At 45.7% G+C, this 19609-nt stretch overlaps 1 protein-coding gene and 3 non-coding genes across 4 annotated transcripts in view; 1 reads left to right on the top strand and 3 right to left on the bottom strand.

Moving 5' to 3' along the window:
* Nucleotides 1-19609, bottom strand: part of ACBD6 (acyl-CoA binding domain containing 6) — an 80996-nt gene that overhangs the window by 24665 nt on the left and 36722 nt on the right. The window contains exons 5-6 of the mRNA XM_049776579.1: nt 14232-14337; nt 4764-4853 (exon numbers count right to left, since the gene is read on the bottom strand). Coding sequence (XP_049632536.1) covers nt 4764-4853; nt 14232-14337 — 196 coding nt within the window. The remainder of the gene's footprint in view (nt 1-4763; nt 4854-14231; nt 14338-19609) is intronic.
* LOC126014907 (U2 spliceosomal RNA) lies at nt 868-1055 on the bottom strand. Its single transcript, XR_007497856.1, has one exon. It is a non-coding gene; the product is annotated as a U2 spliceosomal RNA (small nuclear RNA).
* On the bottom strand, nt 5801-5907 carry LOC126015024 (U6 spliceosomal RNA). The gene has a single exon (XR_007497932.1). It is a non-coding gene; the product is annotated as a U6 spliceosomal RNA (small nuclear RNA).
* Nucleotides 10359-10465, top strand: LOC126015167 (U6 spliceosomal RNA). The gene has a single exon (XR_007498059.1). It is a non-coding gene; the product is annotated as a U6 spliceosomal RNA (small nuclear RNA).

The raw sequence follows: 19609 nt of genomic DNA, 5'->3' as shown, positions 1-19609 counted from the left end.
AAAAAAAAAAATTGAATAAGAAAGTGCCAAGGACGTCTACATGGAGAAAAAAATGTCAACATTCCAGTAAGACCCACAAATAACCACCAGAATAAGACTTGGAAAGCACGAACAAGTCTGCTCACTTCCCCTCATCAGTACAACCAGGGCAAAAAGCAACAAGCTGTTGTGGGGATTATAAAACCAGACACTAAAGTTCACATCCACAAATAGAACGTTTTGAAGGAAAGAACTGTGGAGCTTAAGAAAAAAAACAGAAAAACAAACAAACAAACAAACAAAAAAACCCAGAAAAATGTAAGAGCTGTTCTGGCATTAAGAGCCAATGATGCCTCCTTGTTCAAATATGGAATCCTGGGCTAGAGCGAAGCACAGTGGGGAGGGCTTTTGCAGCACATGCAGCTGACCTGAGTTTGACCTGAATACTGACCAGGGTGTGGCACAACAACAACAAAATGTGGGATCTTTACCCAAATAGACTGAGTTCAGGCTCAACTATTCAAGTACAGAACCAGAATAAATGCATGTGTGGGATTCCAATGAAGCCCCTCAAATCAGTGAAGGATGGATTTTGAGAGATGTAAAGGGACCACAGAAAAGCACCTAGGGAAAAATGATGAAATTATATCTATATCTCACACTCCATAGTTTGTCCCTCTCTCCTTTTTTTTTTTGAGGGGGTGGGTTTCAAACCTTGTGCCACTCAGGTTACTCCTGGCTCTGCACTCAGAAATCGCTCCTGGCAGGCTCGGACCATATGGGATGCTGGGAATCGAACCAATATCTGTCTGTCCTGTGTTGGCCGCATGCAAGGCAAACGCCCTACTGCTATGTTATCACTCTGGCCCCTATAGTCTCTTTTCTTTTTTCCTGTGCACCGTTCCCAGAGGTACTGCAATACCGGGTCAATGCGCGGAGCAGATGGAGCAAGCTCTTCCAACTCCCAGCTCCAAAAATCCATTTAATATATTGTCCTCGGATAGAGGACATATCAGATATTAAACTGATAAAAACAGATACTACACTTGATCTTAGCCAAAAGGCTGAGAAGCGATTATAGTCTCTTTTCTGAGGGGGAAGGGGGCACATCCAGCAGTGCTCAGTGCTTACTCTTGGTTCTGTGCTCAGGGGACCATGTGTGCCAGGGATCAAACCAGGGGTGCTCTGTTGCAAAGCAAGTGCCTCACTCCTTGACTGTCTCTCTGACTCTCTAATTTTTATTTTATTTTTTGGCTTGGGGGGGTGGTCACATCAGACAATGCTCTGGAGTCACTCCTAACAGTTCGAGGGAGAGGGGATCACATGGGGCGCTGAGGATTGAATCTGCATTGGTCATATGCCAGGCAAGTAACCTCTCTGCTGTCCTATCGCTTAGGCCCAGTTTAAATACAGTTGCTCCAGGCCCAGGTGAAATTGTTCTTTACACCCAAGTGTGCACAGACTTAGGAGAAGGTGGGCGGGGAGGGGACGAGATACCAGGTGGGGGTGGGAAGCTTCTAGCTCCTCACCTGTATACAGAGCCCTCCAGGTGGATGGCCACCCAAGGGACACCTACATCAGTCACTCCTTTAGCTAGCTTGAGGATCTGCTGGGTCATTAATTCGGGCAATTACCAGCCATTCAAACTCTCTCCCTTTCTGGTTTCCATTTTCAAACAAAATCCCCCTTTGTGACACATTTTGAAAGCGACAGTGCTTTAAACTCAAATGAATGTTTGCTGATTCTTTTCAAAATGCCCACAATGCTCGTGTTTAATCACCCCTCTTCCATCCTTCTTTCTCTTTGCATTCTAGTTCTGAAAACTTTGGACGGGATGGGGGTGGGTGGGAATGTTTAACATAAATTTCTTTTTTGTCTTGTTTTTGGGCCACACCTGGCAGCACTCAGGGGTTACTCCTGGCTCTGTGTTCAGGAATTACTTCAGGCAGGTTTGGGGGAACATATGGAGTGCCAAAGACAAAACCCAGGTTGTCAACATGCAAGGCAAATGCCCTACAGCTGTGCTATCATTCCAGCCCCTAATAGAAAATTCTTTAAGGGAGCAAAACGTCTTCTAAAGGGTCGACAATTTTCCCATTTAATGTCCATATTTACGTAGATTGTATATGTACTATTGGGGGCATGGAGGGCGTAACTTAAATAAGAGAAATCAAATGTTTCTTGTTCTGGAGGCTTCAAGCTTAAGACTACAGCCTGGAGTTCCTGGCTGGAGTCACACACAGGATATCATGTATGTCCCACCCAAATCATGGGCTTGATATCACATATGTTCTACCCACACAAAGGTCATTATGTGCGTTTTACCCACACAGGACTGACATCAGGTATTTTTTTACCCACACACAAGACGGATGTCATGTGTTCCACTCACATTGCACATCGTAGATTAATGTCATGTTCTTCCACAGCCTTGATGATGCCTGAAGGATTTCAGACACACATACACACACACACAGAGGCACAGATTGTGTCATTTGCTGTCTTACGCTTATCTACTTTTTTTGGGTTGTTTTTTTTTTTTTTTTTTTTTTTTTTTTTGGTTTTTGGGCCACACCCAGCGTTGCTCAGGGGCTACTCCTGGCTGTCTGCTCAGAAATAGCTCTGGCAGGCACGGGGGACCATATTGGACACCGGGATTCGAACCAACCACCTTTGGTCCTGGATTCGGCTGCTTGCAAGGCAAACGCCACTGTGCTATCTCTCCGGGCCCGTTTCTCTCAGTTTTGAAATATTTTTGTTTTGTTTTATTTTGTTTTGTTTTTGGGTCACATCCGTCAGTGCTCAGGGGCTACTCCTGGCTCTAAGATCAGATCACCCCCAGCAGGCTCAGGGACCATATGGGATGCTGGGATTTGAACCACCATCCTTTTACATGCAAGGCAAATGCCCCACTGTTGTGCTATCCCTCTAGCCTCTCAGTTTTGAAATCTTATTTTGGGAGGTCTTCAGGGCCTAGGCTACACATAGTGGTTGCTTCTGATTCCTGGGAGAGCTCAGGAACCCTAAGCAGTGGCTGTGAGGAACGGAGCCTGTCACACTTCAGTCAGGCCTTAACCCGTCCGTGCCTCTGCTCTGGTTTTGGAAGTTTCTATGCATGTACATGTAGTCACAGAGCTATTCATGAAAATGGTGTGATGCTCAATGGTTTGGGTAGAAATCACCAATATTCCAGGTTTCAAAAGGCATTTCTTACTTCTCCTGGAAAGTGAGCAGCCTCTCCTTCCCACACAGAGGAGCACCCCCTACCAATGAGCCTTCTCTCTCTTGGCCCCCCCACTTCCACCTTTTATGTGGCTCCACAATCAGCCTGAGAAGGCCTGGCAATAAATCTTTGCCCTTCAAACGGACACTTGAGGAGAAGTTTCAATTTTTTTCCTCCAGAGCTTAAAAGATCAAAGTTACTCTGGGGACTTTGAGAGGGGGGCTGAGGTTGGTGCCCTTTCTCCTCTCCAGTTTCCCTGATATGGGGATCTGAAACGAACAAGCAGTGCTAGAACATGGCAGAAACATTGCTGGAATCACTACAGATCTTTGGTTCAAATAAAAGAATAAAATGACCAGGTGTGATTCCTGGCACCCAGAATGCAAAACTCCTCGGGCTTGCCCCCAGGGGGGCATTGCCAGCTATAGCACGATCCAGTGGAGCCTCTAACACTCCAAGTCCTGTGTCCCTGCCCCACCTCCATGGGAACAGACTTTGTCTTCAGGGACTCAACAGCCACCAACCTCAACTCTACACACTCGTGGCTGGGAGCGAGTGCCTGGGATCCTTCGAATAAAATTGATTTGGCTTTTTGGCAACCCAGAGGCAGTCAATGATAATGTTGTTTAAGCAAGACTGAGTCTCAGGGGAGTGGGGGGCGGAGGGGGAGCCTTTCAGTTCCAACGTGCATTGTCTTGATCTGAAAGGAATTTTCAATCAGGCGAGTGGGGAAGGAATTCCAAGGGGGCTGCAAGCCCCTGATCCCCTCTGGCTGCAGATGACTGAAGCAGCAACTCCCTGAATGCCTGACCAGCAGTGCAGTGCCCCTCACCCCAGACCAGCACAAATCCCTGCCTTAGCTGAGGACTTGACTCAGAACTAAGCTACTGTGTGGGACTAACCAGGAAAACAGCATTTGTGAAAAAGCTGTCTTTGACCTGGGTTCAATCTGGCAATGATGTGTAACCCTGGAGCTCTCTTGGCACCACGCAGCCTCAGGCCCAAGCACTGAATTATCAGCTTTGTTGGCCAACTACTGCCAGGAATGGCTTCAGAGTCTCCTAATCAACCCCAAGCTACCAACATTCCCAAGGCTCGGGTATACCTGCTGGTCTGCTGTATACTCTACTGCTCCATTTGCCAACTTCTCAAGTGAGCTGGTTATTATTTATTAACCACTTTGATCTCAGATATGACCCTAAGTACTGAGAAGAACAACCCAACAGTGGTATCCGGCTGAGAATCTTCACCACAAACAGGAAATGATCCCAGGAAGGAGAAAGAAATCTAATGACGCCATGTCTCAGGAGAAAGCAAGAGTAGGCAAATTCAAGGATACAGAAAGCACATTTCTACTGAGGTTTGGTGGGGTGGGGGGAAGGGGCATGAGGGCCCCAGGAGTGCTAAAGATGTGTGTGGCAGAAGAGAGGAATGAGGGCCACCCAATGTCACTGTTGGAGATACTAGTACTTGTTGAATTGTCACCCCCACACCCATAATGCAGGGTCCAACCTCTTTTTTGAGGAAAAGCACCCCCCCCCCAACTTCCCACTGCGCTTACCTGGCACTTAATATCAGCTCTGTGGTGTAATAAGACTGTGACGAGTTCCTTGTGGCCTCGATCGCAGGCCCAGTGGAGCAATGCTCTGCCCTAGAAACCCAGACAGAGAAACGGATTCATGAATTCACTGAGTGGGAACAGGAAACGCAACACTAAGGGAAAGGCAAATGAAATGCTAAGGAAAACATAGTGCTGAATGAACAAAGCAGAAGATAAAGCTCAGTACAGTAATACACTGTCTAAGTGTTCTCAGGCCTCAAAGAGATGAGGCGCAGGGTTTCAATCCCCAAATCAAGCAAGTCCAGACCAATGTTTTCTGCCAAACTTTGAAGAAACTTTCTACTTTCACAGAAACTACGGATGTGCTAAATCTATTATCCACTATCAGAACCTATTTGGTGCAAAATATAAACAATCCCTCCAAAGAGCTAAGGGCTCCTCTCCCGAGAAACGAATGACAGTTTGAGAGTGGGTATGATGCCATCTTTAAAATAATGATAGCTCAGCAGGCAGGGTGTTCGCCTTGCACATGGCCGACTCAGGACTGACTCTGGTTGATCTCCAGCATCCCAGATGATCCCCAAGCTTGCCAAGAGTGATTTCTGAGTGCAAAGCCAGGAGAAACCCGAGTGCTGCCAGGTGTGATCCAAAAACAACAAAAAAGGAATGTGGGGCCGGAGTGATAGCACAACGGGGAAGAAATTTGCCTTGCAAGCAGCTGACCTGGGTTCAATCCCCGGAATCCCATAGGGTTCCTTGAGCTTGCCAGGAGCGATTCCTGAGTGCAGAGCCAGGAATAACCACTGAGTGCCGCTAGGTGTGGCCCCAAAAATCAAAAAAGAAAAAAAAAATGGAATGTTTCTCCATGGCCAGTGGAAATTCCTACTTAATGTCCATTTTGAAAAGACTTAAGCACTAACAGCTGGGTCAGGCTGGCTTTCCCAGACACAGTGCTTTTCAAGACTTTTCTAAAACCCCTCACCAGCTATAGTGAACTATATATAGCTATAGTGAGCTATATATTAAACTTTTTTTTTTTAAATATGGAACGCTTCACGAATTTGCGTGTCATCCTTGCGCAGGGGCCATGCTAATCTTCTCTGTATCGTTCCAATTTTAGTATATGTGCTGCCGAAGCGAGCACTATATTAAACTCTTAATGAGTTTAATGAGATTAACTAGTCCTAAAACAAAATGAAAAGAGAGAACCAAAGAAACACGTTTTTTCCTGCCACTGGCTCACATAATTTTTATTTGTTCGAAATTGTATTTTACTTTATAACAAAATCCAAAAAGAAAGAGAAGCAGAAAACATGGAAAAACAAAAGCAAAACGAAACAGAAAAGGGTAAATTAGTGATAATGACAAAATTGCTTGCTTTGGCATCTACTGGCAAAATATTTTGGACAAAATAGAAGACAGTACCAAAACTCCAAGTTTGAAAATGTATTGTAGAGTAGAGTGGTTTCTGGAATTCAAATTATGAATTTCTGGCGGTTCCAACCAGTCAGTTGCTCTAGTGCATAGCCGCAAAGCTTTCCCTAGGAACCAACTTCAAGTTCAGTGTATTCCAAGGTTACTAGGTTTACAACAGCTTTTACTATCAAAGAATCAGATCAATTCTAGTCCTGAACATTTTGCTTTGCCTCTTTTTTCTGATGGGGAGTAACTAAGCTCAGGGATTACTCCTGGCTCCGAACTTGGGACTGCTGCTGGAATTGCCCAGAAAACAAAGATTTCAAGGCTAGGCCGGGTCCCCTGCATACAAAACTTTTGCTCCAGTCTGCTGCGTTCTCTCCCCAGTCCAAAGCCTCCAGCATATTTTAATTTAACTTAGAAATAGACACAGTGGGCTATGAAGTTAAACTCGTGTGTGTGTGTGTGTGTGTGTGTGTGTGTGTGTGTGTATGTGTGTTTGTGTGTGTGTGTATGTGTGTTTTGGGGGGGAATCTCATATTCGACAAAGCTCAGGAGATACTTCTGGCTCTGCATTCAGTAACTACTCTTGGTGGAGCTCGATAGACTTTATGTGACGCTGGAATCAAACCCGGGTCAGCCGCGTTCAAAGCAAGCTTCCTCCCCGCTGCACTAACAAGAATGACTTGAGTTTAAATGCTCTTGCTGTATCAGAACCACCTCGTCATTAAGTCAAAAGATATTATTCAGGGATCTCAATACTTTCCCCTACTAGATATACTGGTAATTTCTCCTTCGGTTTAACCCAAGAGGGTCACTGCGTACAATGCTAAAATATAAATCCTTAGCAGTTTCTGAGGGCAGGCAGATGGCAGCACATATTTTCCTGTTAATGGGGAGCAATATTTTAAAAGTTCCCATCTGGGTTGCCAAAAATGTACTTTAGGGGAAGCCCTTATGATTGGACCTGGGTGGTGACTTCCCCTTTGGATGTATTTTCCCAAAGGTGGCGCCAGCACAGCCGTGTTTCAGGAGGGCAATGTGCCCTCAGACACTTATGCTGACGTTTTTGAACATGTATTCTGACCTGCAATGCAATGAATTTTGGTAACACATTATTTTAATGGTTCACTAATTAACCTCGAATTAGAATAAATTGCCTTTGCCAATGACTTTTCTGTAGAACTACGGGAGACCCTATTTAGAACACCTCATGATTCTTTTTTTTTTATGCAATATTCAAAAGTGCAAAAACATGAGCAAGATTAAGCATACAGGTAAATAAGCAGAGAAAAAAGGGAATAGGGCTTTGGAATGTTTGCCATCGAGATAGTCTCTCGATGAACAGAGATCAATGCAACCTGGCATTGGAAAATCTCTTCAACTTATGGAAGTTCCTCTCCAATGTTCCTTTAATGTTATTAGTTTAAGTAATAACAAAACCAGTAGTCCGCAGTGAGGTCTCTGTTACAGCCAACAATGCCCAAATGAGGAAATAAATTCTATTTCAGAAACTACATGCATCTCTGAATCCTACAGTGTACAATTACTGAATGATTTTTTATCTTATTTATTTTGTTTGTTTTGGGGTCACATGCAGTGGTATTAAGGGCTTATTCTCATCTGTGCTCAAGAATCACTACTGGCAGGCTCAGGGCATCTTTTGAGGTGCTGAGGATCCAACCTGGGTCAGCTGCAGGCAAGAAAAAAAAGCCCTCCCTGTTGTACTAGCATTCCTGCCCTGCTGAATTATTTTAGATACAAAATTCCAGAGTCTTTGCTTCACAGGGAAACAAGGAATTAGTTATACATTAAAGCTAGGGCCCGGAGAGATAGCACAGCGGTGTTTGCCTTGCAAGCAGCCGATCCAGGACCAAAGGTGGTTGGTTCGAATCCCGGTGTCCCATATGGTCCCCCGTGCTTGCCAGGAGCTATTTCTGAGCAGACAGCCAGGAGTAACCCCTGAGCACCGCTGGGTGTGGCCCAAAAACAAAAAAGCAAAAAACAAAAACAAAAACAAAACAAACAAACAAACAAACAAAAAAGCTAAATTTGTTTTGGGTCAGGAGATGCATCAAGGGGCTAAAACACAAACTTTGCATGTAATAAACCTGAGTTTGATCCTTGAGTATGGTCTTAAAATTAAGAAAAAAATGCTTAAAAACTTCTTTCCAAATAAGAAGCAGTGCACTCATGTTGATATAATTGTTTTTTCTTTTTCTTTTTTTTTTTTATTTTATTTTTGGGCCACACCCAGCGGTGCTCAGGGGTTACTCCTGGCTGTCTGCTCAGAAATAGCTCCTGGCAGGCACGGGGGACCATATGGGACACCGGGATTCGAACCAACCACCTTTGGTCCTGGATCGGCTGCTTGCAAGGCAAACGCCGCTGTGCTATCTCTCCGGGCCCGATATAATTGTTTTTTCTAATCATTTATGAGATAATCTCTCTCACAAATTTGTGAACTAAAATCATTCTTTTGTTGGTTTTTGGGCCATACCTTTTTGAGCATCTTTTTTTTTTTTTTTTGGTGCTCAAAGATTACTCCTGGCAGGCTCCAAGGACCATATGGGATACCAGGGATCAAATCCAAGTCATCTGCTTGCATGGCAAACACCCTACCTGCTGGGTGCTCTGGCTCCACTAAAATAATTTTTTTTTTTTGTGTTTTTTTTTTGGGTCACACCCGGCAGTGCTCAGGGGTTACTCCTGGCTCCATGCTCAGAAATTGCTCCTGGCAAGCACGGGGGACCACATGGGACGCCGGGATTTGAACCGATGACCTCCTGCATGAAAGGCAAACGCCTTACCTACATGCTATCTCTCGGCCCCCACTAAAATAATTTTTTAAGAGCCAGAGAGCACAGTGGGTAAGGTACTTGCCATGTATGTGGCTGACCCAGGTTTGATCATTGGCATCCCATAGGGTCCCCAAGCCCACTAGGAATGATCCTTCAGCACAGAGCCAGGAGTAAGTCCTGAGCACTGCCGAATGTGGGCCCCTAAAAGCTGCTATTTCTATAGTTTTTACAACCAAATGGAAAAAAAATCTCCCCAAAGATCCTTAGATGCTAAGGGTGGAGGGGTTGGGGTGGGAAGTTATTATTATAAAGAACCTTCTGTTAGATTGCCATAAGTCCTTCCAGACTGCTGGGTGAGCACTAGCTAAATCCTGGAACTCAAATGCAGTAAAATATTGGGGTGAGGGGAGGACAAACATCTATAACCAAGGAGGTGTGTCCTACCCTATCTCCACAGATGGATGCTTTAAAGTGCTTTAAAAGCATTGTTAAGTGGTGCTACCTCCATATCTTTGGGAAAGCAGAGGCTTAATATTTTAAATACATCTTTGCTATCCTTAGTTACCTGTCCTAAAACCATGTAAAATAAATTCTTTTTTCGATTTTCCTCTTGGAATAACAAAGCTAAATGGGAAGAATTATCATATACAAGACTTGGTATTCTCAGGGTCCTTTCAGATAGGCACACAAAAAGCAAGTGCACTTTTCAAAGGTAATGGGGCTGGAGCTATAGGACAGCAAGTAGGGCATTTGCCTTGCACACACATGACTTAGATTCAATCCCCATATGGGTTTCTGAACCCTGCCAGGAGAGATCCCTAATCCCAGGAGTAAGATCCGAGAGCCACCAAGTGTAGCCCCCTCAAAACCCAATCCAAACCAACCCCAGGCAACATGGGCATGTTTAAATGTCCTAGGGTCACCTCACCATTGTGTCAAAGATGGTATCTACTTAACAACAAAACACATACAGGTGCATGTCCATTTCTCTGTGAAAAAACAAGAACCTTGTTGAGAGGGCGAGGGTGAAGGCTCAATGATGGAACACAGGGTCAGAATGGAGGAGGGCTGGGTCTGAGGACTGGCACTACAGGAGCAATGCCAAACTGTTTCCTATTTTTTTTTTTTTTTTTTAGTTTTTGGGTCACACCCAGCAGCGCTCAGGGGTTACTCCAGAAATCACTCCTGGTCAGCTCGGGGGACCATATGGGATGCCAGGATTCGAACCACCGTCCTTCTGTGTCTAAGGCAAATTACCTTACCTCTGTGCTATCTCTCCGGCCCCAACCAGATTGTTTTCAATCATTTACATTAGCTTATCTTTCCCAGATATAAAGAAAAAGCATTTGTAATTCTCCTCTAAGAAATAAAAACTACTGTTCTCACTTCAACAGCACATAATCTAAAATTGAAATGATACAGAGAAGATTAGCATGGCCCGTGCGCAAGGATGACACACAAATTTGTGAAGCGTTCCATATTTTTTTTTATTTCCTTTAAACCACGGAGATTTCATTAGAATCTTTTAATTTACTAAAAAAGAAAGAACTTTTTTTAGGGGGGTGGGATTTGGCCACACCCTGTGATGCTCAGGGGTTACTCCTGGCTATGTACTCAGAAATTGCTCCTGGTTCAGGGAACCATATAGAATGTCAGGGGATCGAACCACGGTCCTTCCTAAGTGAGCCGCCTGCAAGGCAAATGCCCTATCACTACGCCACCACTCTGGCCCCATAGGAAGAAGAACTATTTACTTCCTTTAGGGCTGGAGAGATGGCACAGGGATAAGCATTGGCCTGGCATGGCCCCCCGCTGGACCCCTGGCACCATAGGAGTAGTGCCCAGAGTCCACAAATAGCTAATATAAATGAGTATATATATATATAACCAGGATGCTATAAACGTGGACCTTAAAACATGTGATCCACCCCAATTGGGCTATGGACATACAATCATGCACCTTTTCCAGCAAAGACTGCAAAGCAAGGGTCTCAGATGAGAATTACAGGCCTTACTAATCTGGTGGCAACTGAACTTATAATGAATAGAAGATATATAAGGAGAAACGATACTTCCTCATAATAACATAACAACCAAATACAAATATTTTATTCCAGGCATTTGATGTATGTGCTTTGTTGTGCTATAGTTATGGGTGCCTGGATATAATTCAGGAAATACAATTGTGTTTATTTCAGCGTATAGGAAATGTTAACTACAGTTTATCATTTGGGGACTGTAATTTTTAATGTGCTCAAAGCAGATTTTAAGGTGAAATAAATGCACCTTTAAGTCAGCCAAGAGCTAGACTGAGGTTGGGCGGTTCTATTTTTCTAAATTGATTTATTCAGGTTTGGGGGACCAAAACCTACAGTGCTGGGGTTTATTCCTGGCTCTGTGCTCAGGGGTAACTAATTCCTGGAGGAGCTTAGGGAACTGTGTGGGGTACTAGTTATCAAACTGGGCCTTATGCAAGGCAAGTCCCTTACCTCTATCTTATCTCTGGGGCCCCTGAATGTTCTTTCAAGAATAACTGTAACCCAACTTATTACAGAGGGAAATAATGGCTGATTTTCTGAGAAAGGGTTAAAAATATTTATTTAGCAACTCACCTCAGACATGTTGGGTTTATGAAGGCTCGCCTGTAGGCAGAGACATTTGCTAGAACCTTGTTTCGAAGCAGTGGTATTGATTTTATTTAGAAAGATTGGGGGCCAAAGAGATAATAGAGCAGGTAGGGTGCTTGCCTTGCACAGGGCCCACTTGAATTTTGATCCCTGGCATCCCTGAGCACTGCCAAGGGTGATCCCTGAGTGCAAAGCTAGGAGTAACCCCAGAGCACTGCCAGGTGTAGCCCCCAAATTAAAAAAAAAGAAAAAATTGGATAGAAAATTTGACTCTATTTTTTAAGTTCGGTGCCCCCTCACATTCTCAAATTACTTCCTCCCACTTGAGGCCCCTAACAATGAAGGAGCTTCACCATCAGTATGCAAATCCCGGCCCACACAGCCACGGCCCAGAGAGCAGAAATGTGCTCAGAGCTCGGCGCGTGCCCAGCTGAATTCGGGGCGTCTCAGTCTATGAATGTGTAAGCACTTCATCTGCTAATGGAATCACCCTATTCTGGCAGATGGTGGGGTACAGGGGGGACCCACACAGACAGCCGAATCACAGAGCGGGGAAGGTGGAGACAGCAAAGGTGCAGAGCGCCAGACACTCATGTTCACATGTATTCACATGTGAGCTGCAGTGGGCACCCCTGGGGCTCTAGACATTTCTGCCTTGGCTCCCACTGACCTGAGGCCCCCACGAGGGCATGTGTGGGATCTGCCTTTGGGGTTCACTTTGTGGAGTAGTGCTATGCTGAGCACGGCCCAAGAGGGCAACTGCTTCTGCAGTAGGAGACAGGGTACACTGTTCCCATTAGTGGGATGAAGGCTGCTCCCCACCCTGCAGGAGGAAGGGGTGCTGTTCTGGCTGAGTAGACTGTGGGGTCATGAGAGGGGTCACTGGATGGCCCCAGCTCTCTTCCCCATGTGTTAGCCCTGAGAAAGGGGCCCCCTCTCCAAAACATATGGAAAAGGCCCAATGGAGGAGCATTAGTCAACCAGGTTTGATCCCTGGCATCCTATAAGGTTCCCTGAGCACTGCCTGGGGGTAATCACTGAGCACAGAGCCAGGAGCCAGCCCTGTACACTACCAGGTGTGCAGCCCTCCCTCCCCGCAAAAATCCACACACACAAAAATGCCAAACAAAGGGAAAAACCAACAGCATTCCTTGGACTCCAAAGAGCGTGCAGGAAATGGGATGATCCCCTGCCTGGGACTTGAGAGCTGATCTTCCACTGCTGAAACTCTGGGTGGAAGTGTGTGAGGTCACTGTGGGGTGACCCCAATGAGTGGGGCGGCCTCCTCCTATCAATGCCAGAGAACACTCCATAGAAGCATCAAACAGGGGGCAGAGGCTGGGAATCTTGGGGAGGCCCGACCCTGGAGGGCTTAGGGTGCCAGCTGATATCCCCCAGCATGCCAGGGAGAGGAGAGACCCCTGGAAACTCCAGGGCCCCCTGCTGAGCAATAACCCAGTAACAGCTGTACTCTGTATAAGGCATATCATACCCAATCTGCCCAGAAAATCTCTAGGTGCACCCAAAAGGTAAAATAAAAAAGGACCATTTAAACTAAACTAAAATTCTAGATCTTCACATGAATATGCAGAGGCTCTAATGGGGACCTAGGCAGCCAGGAAGGACAGATAAACTGGTCCACAGATGGGAATCTTAAAAGCTGCTAATAGGTTCCCTGAATACTCAGAAAGGAGGCCTGGGTTTAATTCCCAGCTCCACACCGTCACCTCCAGTACTGCTGGGAGCAACTCCTGAGCATGACCTGGAAAAGCCACTGAGCACTGGCATGTGGGCTCCTCATTTCCCACCTAAGGTCTCAGTATATTTAAAATAGATAAAAATGGTACAGCAGGAAAAATATTTGCCTTGCATGCAGCTGCCCTGGAATACCCTGCCTATAGTGCTATGGTGCTCAGGGTATGGGGTGCCAGGGATCAAACTCGAGTCTGCTCTGTACAAGATAAGTACTATCACCCTGGCCCCCAATAGATCTATCTATTTAATTAAATTTTATTTTATTGTAAAATAGCAATTCATATTTACTAATAGGATGGAGAACTATCGTACTTCTGTCTATGCTCAGGGATCACTCCCAGTGGTGCTTGGGGGACTATATTCCATGAGCTACATGCAAGGCAACTACCTTACCCTCTGATTCATTACTATGGTTTTCATAATGAAACAGTGAGAGCAAGACAGAAGATTCAGAAGGGAATAAAATGGGGGACATGCTTGCCTACAAGCAACTCGGGGGACCAGGGGAACTGGGAGCAGGTGGGTGATGCAAGGCCACAGCTCATACCATCTCTTAAATCAAGCATGTGCTCCTGGCACCTTTGTTTTCTGTGACCCCCTGGGGCCACAAGTGATTTCTGGCCATATCACAGCCTAGTGCCAGCACTGAATCCAGCAGTGCACCCCCTCACGGGCACTGCACCCACAGTAGGCAAGATGCTCACAGGGTCTATCTTGGCAATAAGGGGGCATGTGGATTTGCCAATGTGTCCTGCACTGGAGGAGTCTGAGCTGCTGTCATTTTGGATGACAGAGCAGAAGGGAACAGAATGGAAGGAAGGGCAGAGGTGAGGAGAAAGAGCAGAAAGGGGCCAGGCAAGTTCTCCTACCTCTTCGTCTTTCATATTCACATCCACACTTTGCGATTTGATGGCCTTGGTTACCAGATCAATGTTGTTTTCCCTGCAGTAATCAAATATGTTTTTGTCTTCTTCCCTAATTAGAGGAAAAAACAACAACAAAAGGATCTATTTTACTGAGGAGTCCATAAAATTTCATGTTTTTGACATGACTTATGTGCTGCGGAATGACCCAACCTTAACAGATTTTATAAGGATTTTCTTGAGAACAGCAGATCTCAGATATGGCCTGGATGTAGTTTTGGGACCCTAAAGTCACTTGAGCAGTTTCCCCACAGGAAGTCACACCCAGGATTGGGGGAGAGGGCTGCATTATCTACTGTTAGGAAGGTAGGTGTGTTCAAAGACCAGGACAGACAAAACCCTGATTTACAAATAGCTTTAAAACAAACTAAAAATTGGGGCCAGAGAGATAGCATGGAGGTAGGGCATTTGCCTTGCATGCAGGACGGTGTTTCAAATCCCAACATTCCATATGGTCCCCTGTGCCTGCCAGGGGCGATTTCTGAGTGCACAGCCAGGAGTAACCCCTGAGCACTGCTGGGTGTGACCCAAAAACCAAAAAAAAAAAAAAATTACTTATGGGAGCTGGAGTGATAGAAGAGTGAGGGCAGGAGGCACTAATGCCTTATAACTAGATAATCTGGTTTTGATCCCCAATAGCCAATATGGTCCCCAGAGCCTCACCAGGCGTGATCTCAGAGGACAGGGCCAGTAGTAAGCCCTGAGCATAACGAGATGTGATCCCCAAAGAACAAAACAAACAGAAAAGGTATTTATTAACTTGTCAGACTAAGAATAAACCCACTGCTGTTTTAGATATTACTGTCTTCTTCCTTGTTTCTTCTCCAGGTGTCCTCAGGACTTACTCCTGGCTCTGTACTACAGGATCACTTTCAACAGGACTGGGGGACCATATCAGGTGTCAGGGATTAAACCTGGTTGGTTACATATATATAGCAAGAACCCTCCTCACTGTACTGTCACTTTAGCCCTAATGTCTTCCTTTCTTCACATGATACAAGAACTCTTTTTTTTTTTTTTTTTTTTCTGGTTTTTGGGTCACACCTGGCAGTGCTCAGGGGTTATTCCTGGCTCCAGGCTCAGAAATTGCTCCTGGCAGGCACAGGGGACCATATGGGGCACCGGGATTCGAACCGATGACCTCCTGCATGAAAGGCAAACGCCTTACCTCCATGCTATCTCTCCGGCCCCGATACAAGAACTCTTTAAGTGTGTTACTGATTTTTTTTGTTTGTTTGTTTTTGGACCACACTTGCTGGTGCTCAGGGGTTACTCCTGGTTCTGCACTCAGAAGTTGCTCCTGGCAGGCTCGGGGGACCATATGGAACACCAAGAATTGAACCTGGGTCCATCCTGGGTCAGCCGCATTGCATGCAAGGCAAACACCCTACCATTGTTCTATCACTCTGCCCCCACTACTGTGTTTAAATAGTGCGATTCCTAACATCCGTGGGGCTTAGAGATCATGAATCCTCTTCAGAGAGCCACAGTGACCCATTGTACATGGACAAGGCAGGAGGGCAGGAGGCCACATCCTCTGGCTCAGTGTGTGGAAGCGTCTGGTTTAGATCATCGCAACAGAAAGCCCACCCAGTCCAGTGCACCAAAGGACCAGTCCGCCCATCTTGCTTCCCAATTCCTCCCCACACAGTGACTGACTGTTCTGAGATAGGTTCAGACACAGCACTTAACTCTAGGACCAGACAGTTGTTAACAGTCTCAAATAAAAAGCTGTTTATAATCTTACTCGTGTCGATGAGGGTGCCTTGCAATTTAACCTATTTTCCTCCCCCCTCCCAAAACAAACACTGACAAAGAGAAAGAGCAATGGGCTGGCACTTCTTGTAGATAACTCATTATGTTGGAAAAATTATTCAACCATGATTTACACAAATACTGGGTACTGAAAATGCATTCTCAGATCTTCAGGGTTGTTTAGCTCTTGATACTTTAAATGCGCATACCAAAAAATAAATACCCTAAATTAAATAAATAATCTAAGTTCAACTCTGATCAACTCCTGAACACCAGCGATCACATAAAAAAAAATCTATAAATTCGTTTACTAACAGGTTCCACAAAACGGAGTTACATTTGCCACCATTAAGGTAAGTAAAAAATCAATAAAAAACAATTAATCCAAGGGAAACTTCATCATCACTATTTTGATAAATGCAAAGACAATGCTTCCTAATCTGATAAGGGAAGCACATTTGTAAAAACTCTGTAACATATTCTTCAAAATTAAAAACTGAAGCTATTCTACTCCATTACTAGCAATCAAATTTGATTTCATTAACTGGGAATGACATTGTGGCAAACTTCTCTTTGGAGCAAGGAGGAAGTTCCAGTAATGAGAGACCTTGAACTCATGAAACCTAAATTCCAGTCTCATCTGTAACACTGGCACATTGGCCACCAAGAGGGCAGAGCAGGGAGGGTGCTTTGCTTGTTTTGCACATGGCCGACCAGGGTTCCATCTGCAGCATCTCATATGGACCTCTGTGCACCACCAGGAAGACACAAGAGCCAGGAGGAAGTCCTGAGGGCACTGGGTGTTGCCCCAAGTCCCCAATCACCCAACTCCACTGTTTTCCCTTGAGTTCAGGATTCTATCCTGCCATCTCTTGCCAGCTTGGAGCTGCTTTTGAAATTCTCATTCCCCATGATGGAAGTATTACACCCCACTGCTCTCAGTAATAGCATCCCCAGATACATCCACGCTGGCCCCAAAGGTAGGGTTTCCTTGTTGTCGGCATCAAAGCACTATGCATTGGGCATACTTTCATCTGGATGCCTAGGTCCATGCTGCCCTATGTTGGCCATGTGCCGAGCATGGCTGGGGCTCTAGGAAAAGCCCATGAGCGGGGCTGGTGGACAAGGGGATTTCCATTCTTTCTTGTTTTAGGTCTCACCACGCTATTTTCCATAAACAATGCATGGGAGAGGGTCCCCCATGTCCTGTCCTAGCCATCTCTGCATGGATGCCCAGATCACATGAAACATGGGCTCCCAGGTCTGTAGCCCCTGGCACTACCTTAGTAAGCAAAATTTTTTAATTTTATTTTATTTATTTATTTATTTTTGCATCTCTGGGCTGTTTATGTGTCTTCTTTAAAGAAGTATCTATTCAGGATTTTTACTTTTGGAGGGACGCTGGATCCACACCTGTCAGTACTCAGTATTTACTCCTGACTCTGTGCCCAGGGGTCACTCCAGGTGGTACCCAGGGGACTATCTGTGGTGCTGTGAATGAACCCAACCTGGCCTAATTGTGTGCAAGGTCAGTACCTTTATCTCTGGGTCCCTGTGCTTTCTCTCTGGCCCTGTTTTTGTTTGTTTTGTTAATTAGGTTGTTTGAGTTTAGGTTCGGGAGTGAGTTTTCCAAGTTTTCTGTATATGGGACATTTTAACCCCTTGTTAGTTGTCTGATGGGAAATTTTTTCCCCCAACTGTTAGGATGCTATGCTTTCCTTCCTTTCTTTTCTCTCCCTCCCTTTCCCTCTCTCTCTCTTTTTTGGAAGTGGGGAATAGCTTTATTTGCTGTCTAAAAGTTTTGGAATTTGATAGAAACAGAATATCAGGTTCCCCGAGCCTGCCAGAAGCGACTTTATTTTTTTATTTTTTATTTGTTTTTTTTTTGCGGTCACACCTGTCAGCGCTCAGGGGTTACTTTTGGCTCTACGTTCAGAAATCGCTCCTGGCAGGCTCAGGGGGACCATAAGGGATGCCGGGATTCGAACTACCATTCTTCTGCTTCTAAGGCAAACGCTCTACCGCCCTACCTGGGGCCCTACTGGCCCCCCCAGAAGTGACTTCTGAACGCAGTCAGGAGTAACCCCTGAGCTCCGCCGAGTGTGACCCAAAAACAAAATAGGGGATGAGGGGCCAGAGAGACAGCATGGAAGTAGGGCATTTGCCTTGTAAGCAGGATAGTGGTTCGAATCCAGGCATCCCATATGGTCTCCCCCCCTCCCCCCCGAGCCTACCAGGAGCAATTTCTGAGCAGAGAGCCAGGGGTAACCCCTGAGCGCTGCCAGGTGTAACCCCAAAACAAAAACAAAACAAAAATTAGGGGATGAGAAACAATGAGCAGAATAAGTGAGCAAATGGTCCCCTGAACACTGGTAAGAGTGATTCTAGGACATGATGCTGACATCTTTGCTAACATCTTAAATTCTCTCCCTGTAAAGTACTGTGTGTGATAGGGCCTGAGTCATAACACATGTGAGGGCATTTGCCTTGCACACGGCCAACCCAGGTTCAGTCTCTGGCATCCCGTTTGGTCTTCTGAAGCCTGCCAGGAATGATTCCTGAGTATAGAGCCAGGAGTAACCCCTAAGCACCGCCAGATGTGGCCCCAAAACAAAAGCCAAACCGTACAAGTATTGTGTGTGTCTATGTGTGGTGTGAGGGGGAGTGAGGGGATTGGGGTCAAATCTAGCCATGCTCATGACATACTCCTGAGTTTGTGCTCAAAAGTGATTGCTGGTAGTGCTTGAGGGACCCAGCCAGGGTCAGGAGGGTGCAAGACAAGTGCTTTAGCTCCCTATTATAGCTCTGTAAAGCATTTTTTGTTTTGTTTTGTTTTATTTGTTTTTAGGTCATACCTGGCAGCGCTCAAGGGTTACTCCTGGCTCTCTGCTCAGAAATCGCTCCTGGCAGGCTCAGGGGATCATATGGGATGCCGGGATTAGAACCATTGTCCTTCTGCATGCAAGGCAAACATACTACCTCCATGCTATCTCTCAGGCCCCTCTGTAAAGCTTTTTTTTTGTTTTTGTTTTTTTTGTTTTTTGGGCCACACCCAGTGGTGCTCAGGGGTTACTCCTGGCTGTCTGCTCAGAAATAGCTCCTGGCAGGCACGGGGGACCATATGGGACACCGGGATTCGAACCCTGGATAGGCTGCTTGCAAGGCAAACACTGCTGTGCTATCTCTCCGGGCCCTGTAAAGCATTTTTGTCATCTGTCCCACACAGAACCCCATTTATTACAGTGGGCACAGTATCATAACCACAGGCCTTTCTATGCACAAAGCACCTACATACACATACACACAAACTTTAGCAACACACCTTAGTTTTTCTAACACTTCAGAGGTTCTACCTACAGGAAGGAGAAAGAATGAGGCAGAGAATGGGCAAGGGGAGGGGGGGGAGGGGGGGTACGCGGCCTTTAGGGTAGGAGATCCATGCCCCAGGGGCAACCCTGCAAACAGGTGGCTGTGCCTGCACTCGGTTGGGCACTGTACATGGAGCACCTGGCCAAAGCAAACACTCAAGGGGAAGGCAGGCGATGGGAGCCTGAGAGCTGGCTGTTGGG

This window comes from Suncus etruscus, chromosome 7 (genome assembly GCF_024139225.1).
Source record: "Suncus etruscus isolate mSunEtr1 chromosome 7, mSunEtr1.pri.cur, whole genome shotgun sequence".
Classification (NCBI taxonomy): domain Eukaryota; kingdom Metazoa; phylum Chordata; class Mammalia; order Eulipotyphla; family Soricidae; genus Suncus; species Suncus etruscus.
Note: the sequence above shows the minus strand (reverse complement) of the source record. Positions and strands in the feature narration are given on the sequence as shown.